Genomic DNA, 9,171 nt, shown 5'->3' on the forward strand with positions numbered 1-9,171 from the left:
ACCTTGTAACACTTTTTGTCTAAACAATGCAGCAAACCATTTAAGTATTGTTGATATTCATTTTGTTCCATCGATAAAATCTTCCATAATTTACTTTAACGCGGTTTGTTTTAAACTGTCAAAATGACTAAATCGTTTGGAAGAATAATAGACCAAGCAGTGCGCATAATTCTGAAAGTATTTTATTTAAAAGAACAACGATCCGCGTAAAACTTTTAATGAGTGGTCTCTATTTACAATTTTGACGAACTCTTATGATAAAGCGACGGTTTATTGGGAATAGCAGAAGAATCGGTGGATGTTCGTGACGCCTATTTGCTGAAAGGTACTTTTTCTTTCATTTTTACGATCCAATCTACTTCAAAATTTCTGTTAAAAATTGGTCATATACTCATACATTTCATTTGTAATGGACCTTTATAGCCGTATCTTTACAGAACGTCAATCTAAAGAAACGGAGGTGTTATATTCTTTATGAAAATTTCAACACGCCATTGATAACCGTTGTTTGTTACATTCCTAACAGTTATTACTACATGTAATCTGAAATTTCTAGTTTCTGATATGTTTCTATTTATTCCAAAGTATACATTGTTCTAGATTTACGACTTCAATCTTGTACTAGGCATGCATAGTCAGTGCTTGTGTAGGTGCTTCTGTTGTGATCGTATAATGATCGTATAGCAAAAGACATTTCTTAGACATAACATGTTATCTGTCTGCACGGGATACAACTACGAAGTACTGTTTTTACCTGCTGTCGAATTTTGGGTATCCAAAATGTCTGCTGAATAAATGCTATAGGTCCATTCAGTCCAATGTAAGCTTGGCGTTTATGTGCGTCCAAAAAATCAGTGGTTAAATAATGTTTTGAAGGCAGTAAGAACGGATACTTCACAGTGTCATTAACAGCAGCATTGTCGATTCTGCCTCCATAACGTAGTAAACCTCTGTCGTCCATGTAAAGTCGCAACTGACGCACTATCGGTAGGCGAATTGAATCTTTCGAAGTAATGTTCACAAATTCATTCTTGAAAACAATTTGTTGTACGTTTTGAAGTAACGTAATTGATGCATTTTTAACTTCTTGCGCTTCCAATTGACCAATTTTCCTGTCGAACATGTCTAATCGGCAGTTTTCAAGAAAGCGTAAAACGTATGCCATAATATGTAATGCCCTCTGATAGCTGCTGTATCTATCCAAATCGAGTACTACTTCTACTTGTTCTAAACCCTTCTTTGTTTGTTTAGTTTTCTCGACTTTTGTTTCATCAGTTAATGATGTCATCAGAACGAATTTTCGGTCCCATGTCGGCCATTTGTCTCTGTACGGAAGCCATGTTGGTCAATTAAACCACTTTGAGTTATTTTTCAGCTTCGTGGTTGACATGCCTCGCGTAAAGAGATCACCGGGATTTTCATCCGTGGGACAGTATCTCCAAGCATTACTTCCGACTAGTTCCCGTATTTTTGTCATTCTTCTTGAAACAAATGGCAAGAGAATTTTCGTCCATTGTAACCAATTCAGAACAATTTGACTATCCCATCAAAAAGTCATTTTACTGATTCATAGTATAGTCGATATGTGCTTTGCTAGTTTTGCTCCAACTAATGCGGCTATTACTTCTAACTTTGGTAAGGTAATTGACTTTAGTGGTGCCACTCTGTTTTTGGCCATTACAAGTTGCGACGAGTCGGTAAAGATACTCCTTCATTGTGTAAGAGTCGTGATGCTGATATCTCTGAAGCTTTTGACAATTCAACCGCTAAATTTGTCCATTGATCTGCTAGTTCTATTGGTATGCATTCGTCCCATCCTAGTTTTCTTTTCCATAGTAATTGCATAAATATCTTAGCCTTCACGGTTACCGGACTGAGTATTCCAACAGAATGGAAATTCTTCGATGACTGACTCAAGATTTCTCGCTTTGTGACCTTTTTCATATTTGTATCTATATTGACTTTCGCAAATGATAATAGATCGTCTCGCACACTCTATCTCATTACTATAATTTATATTGCTCCCTGAATCGAGCACGTTATCATTGTCAGCTAAATCTCGTAGTGTCTCAGAGTTTGAGGTCCATGATCTCAAGTTGAAACCCCCGTTCTTCAGTAAACTTCTAGAGTTTATGTAAAAGTTCATCAGATCGTCTACATCGTTGAAACTAGTGAGTACATTATCTACATTCAAGTCTTAAGGCTGTTTCACTTGGATTATCCTCGGAGTGTTTTAAGAGTGTGGCATTCAGATGAAATGGGGAGCATGTTGCCCAAAAGAGGACGGACTTATAGCGGTAAGTTATTCAAGGACTGTTAGGATCGACTGGGTTGCTTAGCCAAAAGAATTGTGTAACGTCACGATCTGGTTTGTGGAGTCAGACCTGCAGAAACGCCTTTTCGATGTCTGTTGTTACTACATATTTCTGTGCACGGAATTTAATTATCGATCACAGGTGATATTGAGGGTTACAGTCTGTTAATCCATAGATAACGGTCCGTGAACCCATGAATGAGCTGTGTCTGATGTTCGGTCTCAGTATCATTTACACGCTCGATAAAACCTCGCTTTTCTTGTTCATTAATGATATCTCCATTTATTTTCAACAATTTTGGTTCTTTATATAACAGTGAAATCACTCTCTGTATGTTTTCTGGTGATCATCTCGTTTGTTGGCAATAATTCTGGTTCGTCATCAATCCAAGGCATGCTGGCTACATATTTCCCATTTTCATACGAAATCGACTTCGAAGCGTACAGATTGATGTTATTCATCTGTGTCCAGTTTCTCGTTCTTTGAATACCAAGTGACTCTAACTTCCAGAATTTTTCTATGTCATGTTCTTCTTCCATGCGGTTAGGCATCATGTGCATTAAATGAGAGTTGCGTTGTCGTGTTTTTATGTTCATGGATCCAGATAATAGTTATCCTATCCTCGAATTCATCGCTCTTGGTCCGTTGCCCCTTACAATCTCATCCTTGACGATGTCCCAGTAGTTGGCTCCTATGAGTAGCGATATATCAAAATTGTCATCTTGTGAAAGGGAATTGGCAAGTTAGAGTCCTCTCAAATACGACATTTTCTGTGATAAGTGACGGCGTTCTGTGTCAGCAATTGTAGGAACGATCAATACTGATATTTTTTTCTCCTGAGTCAGATTCTTAGTAGGCTCCAAAAGCGGCTATGTTCAACGTTACTTTGCCTATAGGTTTAGAGTTTAATTTTTCAGCTAATTCTTGCGGAATGTAAGATCTTTGTGCCCCTTCATCAAAAAGTATGTTAGGGTCGTCGCACTGGGTAGGAACCAAACGAGAGCTACGGCAGTCTTTAGGAAAACAGTTGAGTTTTGTTGAATTGCAGAGGTGTGCAAAATTTGCGTGTCACTTTCTGTATTGCTAAGTTGAGTATGCGATGCCTCAGTATCATTGCACAAGTTTGTGTGTGGTGCCTACATTTACATTTACGACAACTGTGTTTAGAGCTACAATCAGAAGCCTTCTGCTTACCCAAGCAATTAAAACATAAATTCTGTTTTTTTGACTATGTTCCAGCTTTACAGTCTACACATTTCTTACAGACTGTTGGTAAATGTTCTTCTTTGCAGAAAATACAGGTTTTAGTTTGAATGTGGTTTACTGTGTTCCTTCTTCCATTCGAATTGAAATTGCCTTTTTTGTTACCTATTCCTGTGTGAAAACTTGCAGTCGAGTTGATACTGTGTAGGGTATCGCCAGGACTTGCCTCTTGGATGGATATTTCCTGCTGAATAGCGTCTCTGAGTTTGTAGACAGTTCAATCGTCATTTCTGTTTTTTCTTGTTATAGTTCCCTTAACGGCTGTCGGGAGTTTACCCAGCATATCAGGAATTAGCGTAGAACCATGCATTTCTTGGTTTTATCCTAACGATTCTAAACCGCGTATATAGGCTTAAGATTTGTCAGAAAAGTTGCGTAGACTATCAAGGGTATCCATTGGTGCAGGTAATTCGAGTAGCGCTTTCATATAAGCATTTACCACTTTGTGCTTTTTGTCCATAACGACGTGTGAGTAATTCGATAGCTTTGTGGTAGTTAGCGCTAGAGAGAATTAACCCATTGATAACGTTCATAGCATCTGCTTCAAGGAGTGATTGGAGATAGCTAAATTTCTGAACACCTGTTAATGTGTGGTTGTTGTGGATGGTTGTCTCAAATGAATCCCAGAATTATTGCCACTCAAGAAGTTTGGTAACGACAGTTTAGGAAGTCTGACTAGAGATAGAACTTGTCTGAGACATGGTTGGAATAAACTCGGGCGCATTAAAGCATAGATTTTGATGATCAGATATTTGCATAGATTCTACAGTGCATGGATTAGTTGTATCATACATTGCATTGTCTTGTGGTGAATGAGTGGTTTGCATTAACTTCTTGTAGAGGCGCAATTTTGTTTCTATATCTAAGTTATGCTAATCTGCATCTGTCATTTCTGAATCAATATCTTCATCCTTTGTATTGCTAATGGTTTCTTCATCCAGTTTTAGAATAGCACTTTCTTTGTTCACCAAAGAGTCTATTATCGGGCCTGCTCGATCAATGTCAAATTCTGCTTCTTCCTTGAAGTCATCCAGTTTCTTGAAGAATCTAGTAATTGCAGCTTGATTTCCAGCTCGGAAATTTTTATCCTCGACGGATTCATCTTATCCTGGTCACGGCACCAATGTTGTGATCGCAACATATTGTGATAGTGATATGATTGCGTTGTGTTTAACGTAGACTGAGCAAAAGACGTTTCTTAGACATAACATTTACATAGATATGACGTTTACAAATAGAAACATAGTGAATGACGTTACACATAGTACCACAACGCTTAACATAAGTCACACAGTTCCTGCGGTATTAAGAAAGCCTATAATCCTCAACAGCATCCATTCTCCTGAGGAAATCGGTAAACGTTCTTTTTCCGACCTACTCTACAATGTTCACAAGTCTTTTTTGTTGTTGTCTAATTTGGATTTTTTGTACATGCAGTCTTCTATTGGCAGTTGACCGTCCAAATGTTATTTGTGGGGTTTTTGTGTTTTGAAGTTTCCCACAAACATGCGAAGTCATTATTCTAGTAGTGTTTGTTTATAATTATATTTCGTTAGCCATATCACAGTGTTTTTCTCTCGATGAATTTCGGTAACCAAATATCATTGTCTTTCAGAACAATTTTCATGACCAACAGAATGTCCCAGAGGCGACCCTGTACAGATGGGCTGCCTTTATTGAACGGGGCTCTCCTACTGGAATACAACAGACACCAGAGGATGACAAAGTCGTTAGGCTCCAGAGCAGTGAGGGAAAAGTTTGTTAAAGAGAAAGATCGAAATCATAAAGTACCTCCATCGAAATTTGGGGAGCGCTGTGCATTTCATGCTGATCCATTGGACTTTTATTGCCACACGCACAAAGAACCAGCGTGTATTGTTTGTGCAACAACCATGCATAAAGTTTGCCATGTCGTAACGGTGTCAGAAAATGCAACTAAATCACATCATGCATGCGTCGACATATCTGACATCGAACAGACCATTGAAGTTGTAATAGATAACATTGAAAAAATACGTGTCGATAGAGAAGAAAATCTTACGGAGATTTTATTGCAGAAAAATGCCGTCGAAAAGGATCTGCACATTATCAGAAAGAAATTGAACGAACGATTAGATAGAATCGAAAAAGATCTATTATCACAGCTGAATGACAGTTTTATAAAACACAAAGTTGAAACAGAGATGCTCCTCAGAGACTTGGAAAACAGGAAGCAAGTCGCCAAATCCTTACAAATTGCTATTACTAAAGTAAAGAATATAAACTCTGATGTAGAAGCTTTTATGGAAGGCAAACGAATTGAAAAGAAAGTACACCAGGAAGAGACTCATATAAGCAACTACTACTATGCCCAGAATATCAAGTATATAACTTTGGAATTCAAACTTAACCCTCTAATTAATTCATTCATTGCAGATTTAAAATCTTTCGGTGATCTTACATTGAGAAAAAGTCCTAGCAGAGTTAATTTCACCCGCGTGGTACACAAAGTGAACCAACAGATTACGGGCTGGCAGTTTGCTGGACATATCAGCCACATAAAACTGAGGTTACAGAAGAAAACATACAATGCGACAGGAATTCACGACATTAGAGATTTATCAACGATATCCGTTGCTCTTAATAGACAAAAGACAATGTGACTCATATGAAGTATAAACGAGCTCTCGTTTATTGAACGAGTGAACTTATTAGACATCAAGTCTTATGACTACTAGACCAGTGCAGTTAACATTTTTGCTGCTCATGTTAAGTCATTTTTGTCAGAATTTGGACTCCTCTGGTTTTATCCATTTCATAGCAACGCTATTTTCCCCCAGTGTCCTCCACTATTCTTTTATTTTTTTATTAAACACACCTTAAATGCTTTTTTAGATGTTTTTATCAAATTATTATTATTTCTCCTTGTGGTATTCTTCAGGGTTTTAATAGATAAAACCTCCTAGGTCAAAACCTATGGAAAATCCAGAGAAATCCTTTTCCCACCGAAATTTTAAATGCTTTATATCTCAAAAACGAGCACACAGACCCATCATTTTTTATCTAATCATATTGTTCTAGCACGAACAATCCTGAAATTTTTTACAACCCTTTGATATCCTTGTTATTTTAAAACTGAGCAGCGAATGTCATAAAGTTCTATCCATTTTAATAATGACTAACATAGCTTTGATTATTATATATTTTATTTCACAATATTTCAGTATTCAATTACATTTTTGCTCCTTACTATATCGTTAAACAATGAATAATGATTTTTACATAAAACAACGTTAAATGTATATGTACCTACCATTTGATTCAATTTTCTTGTCTTACCCATACAACAAAAGCTACATATAACACCAATGAAATCGCGGTAAACATTGTTGTGAAGACTTGGAGAACTTTATCTAAAGCAACTGCAACATCCTGCCACGTTACATTGTTTCCCACCGTTTCATTTTTGTCATCTTCAACGAAGTTCAACGTGTCCTTAGTCTCGTCATTTGAGTTTTTCATTGTATCTGAATCATCACATTTCTGGTTAGGGTAAATCTTTTTCTGGCATTTTAAAACTTTCATAGTGAAAAACGCCAGTTTATTTGATACCGTCGAACTTATAGAACTGTGGTGATGTACATATAACGTCAAAACGATCCCGAGTACGACAAAGCAACTATATACTAGTTCAAAAGAGAGAAAACAGTTGAATAAAGACAATTTGTTATCGTCAGGTGGCAACATTCCAAGGATGGTCGTCAGGAACACAATGAATGTTAATAACAGACTTGTTCCGAACGATAATCTCTCGCCCGACTCTATAGGGACAAAAAATGACATCCCACTCAAAATTGTTATTATCATTACAGGAAAAACCAAATTGATCATTATGAAAAGCGATTTTCTCTTTAAGTATATCACAAAAATTACCTTTGAATACCTTCCTTCCTGGTAGATAGAAACAGAAGAATCTAAACCCCATTCTGAGTTTTTGTTCGTTTTATTAGTTACTACACTAATGGTTGTCGTGTTTAAAGTAATATCGAAGTAATCCTCAATAGCTATGAACGAAATAGGACAGTTATGTTGATCGACCGGATAATAAGTCATATCGGTGTTACATGTCGTCTGCATTACTGCACCAGTGCCGAAAAACGCAGAACCATTTCTTTTAAATTTCACAAAACTTGTTCTGCTGTCAAGATCGCTGGCGAACTGATAAATGGATGCTAAGTTAGCCGAGTTATCAATAAATATTTTGGGCATCCAGATATCAAGAACACTAATTTTTGTATTTGGTAAATGGTTAAGTCTAGATTCCTGCCATCTTGACTCTATAATCTCATCTTTCCATTTGAGAAACAATGCAACGCGAGATGTCATAATTCCTGACACAGGATTGAAGTCAATGACAGAGTTCAGATGCATATCCACGTAAACGGTGACCAGTTTGCTTTGATTTTTTCTTGGATTTAGAGTTTTTGAATAATTAGCAAGCAGGAAGCTGCGTAAAGCTCTAGAATCTTCATAATTTCCAGATATTCTATCGAAAATTAATGATATAATCGTTAGTCTATACACTAATGAAATCATTTCTTAGCTTGACAAGAAATGTATCTTCACTCAGTTGTGTTATTTTGTGTTTTTTTATCTTCATCCCAGAAATCATTAGTCGTAATGACATTCTGAGCCTTTCATCACTCCTTTTTTCATAAATGATTATGACGAATGATAATTTATTTGAAGTTGCAATAATTGCTCTGCACACTCCATTATCATAATAAGCTCCATCCATTAAATAGGTAAACATAATCCCAGCTTTAAAACTAGAAGCTGCTGAAGCATATTTACTATTCTCAGAATATCTATTTATTCAATGAATCTGCGTTATCATCAACTGTCAAATGACAAATTTAAATGGTAAGTTTAAACAGAACATATGGCTGCACCACAAAATTTAATAAAAATAGATAAAAAAATCATAAAGGGAAAAGGTGAGTTTAATTGGAAATAATGGAGTTGCACAATTACAATTTTTAAAATGTTCATCATGACCACTTTATACAGAAATCTACATGTATTTCGAGTTTCGAGTATGTGTTAAACAATTACCCTCTTGACGGATAGCAAAATCGAATTTCAACTCCTCTGTCAAATAGAAAAGATTTTGAACCAAATCACCCCTGTCTTAATTAAACTTGGATAAAAAGAAAGTAAATAAAAGAATGATTTGCATAGAGTGTACAGCTACTATAAAATAAGACGAAGCATTACAATAATTATTACAAATTCCCCGACATAACTTGCAAGTATACTTATATTTATTTTGATTGAATGAACCTGAAGAAACTAAAAAGACAACAGATACACAGGCGTCCGTTTCATACAAGACATTCACCATACTAGACGTTCATCATCCATAAACGTCACAGGAAGTTTTAAATCGAAACTTTATGACACGTTTGGTGATTCAGTGTCTCCAAATGTAAACTTACCTTTCTTATTGGCAGTATACTTTAGTCCATGTAATGTATAATTTTAAGTTTCCCCGTATTTGTTCTGCATTAAATTTATGTACTGACTTTCTGAGTAGATCAGGGAGCTTCTAACA

General features: G+C 36.2%; 1 protein-coding gene across 1 annotated transcript; it reads left to right on the top strand.

Moving 5' to 3' along the window:
* The first annotated feature begins 129 nt into the window (after window positions 1-129).
* LOC148627124 (uncharacterized) lies at window positions 130-6,775 on the top strand. Its single transcript, XM_088567860.1, has 2 exons — window positions 130-325; window positions 5,194-6,775. Exon 2 carries the CDS (start codon window positions 5,204-5,206, stop codon window positions 6,218-6,220), a length of 1,017 nt encoding a protein of 338 aa, XP_088423986.1. The 5' UTR covers window positions 130-325; window positions 5,194-5,203; the 3' UTR covers window positions 6,221-6,775.
* The last annotated feature ends 2,396 nt before the right edge of the window (window positions 6,776-9,171 follow it).

This window comes from Perna viridis, chromosome 1, assembly GCF_037379345.1.
Source record: "Perna viridis isolate PV_CMFRI_1.1 ecotype Kerala chromosome 1, ASM3737934v1, whole genome shotgun sequence".
NCBI lineage: Eukaryota > Metazoa > Mollusca > Bivalvia > Mytilida > Mytilidae > Perna > Perna viridis.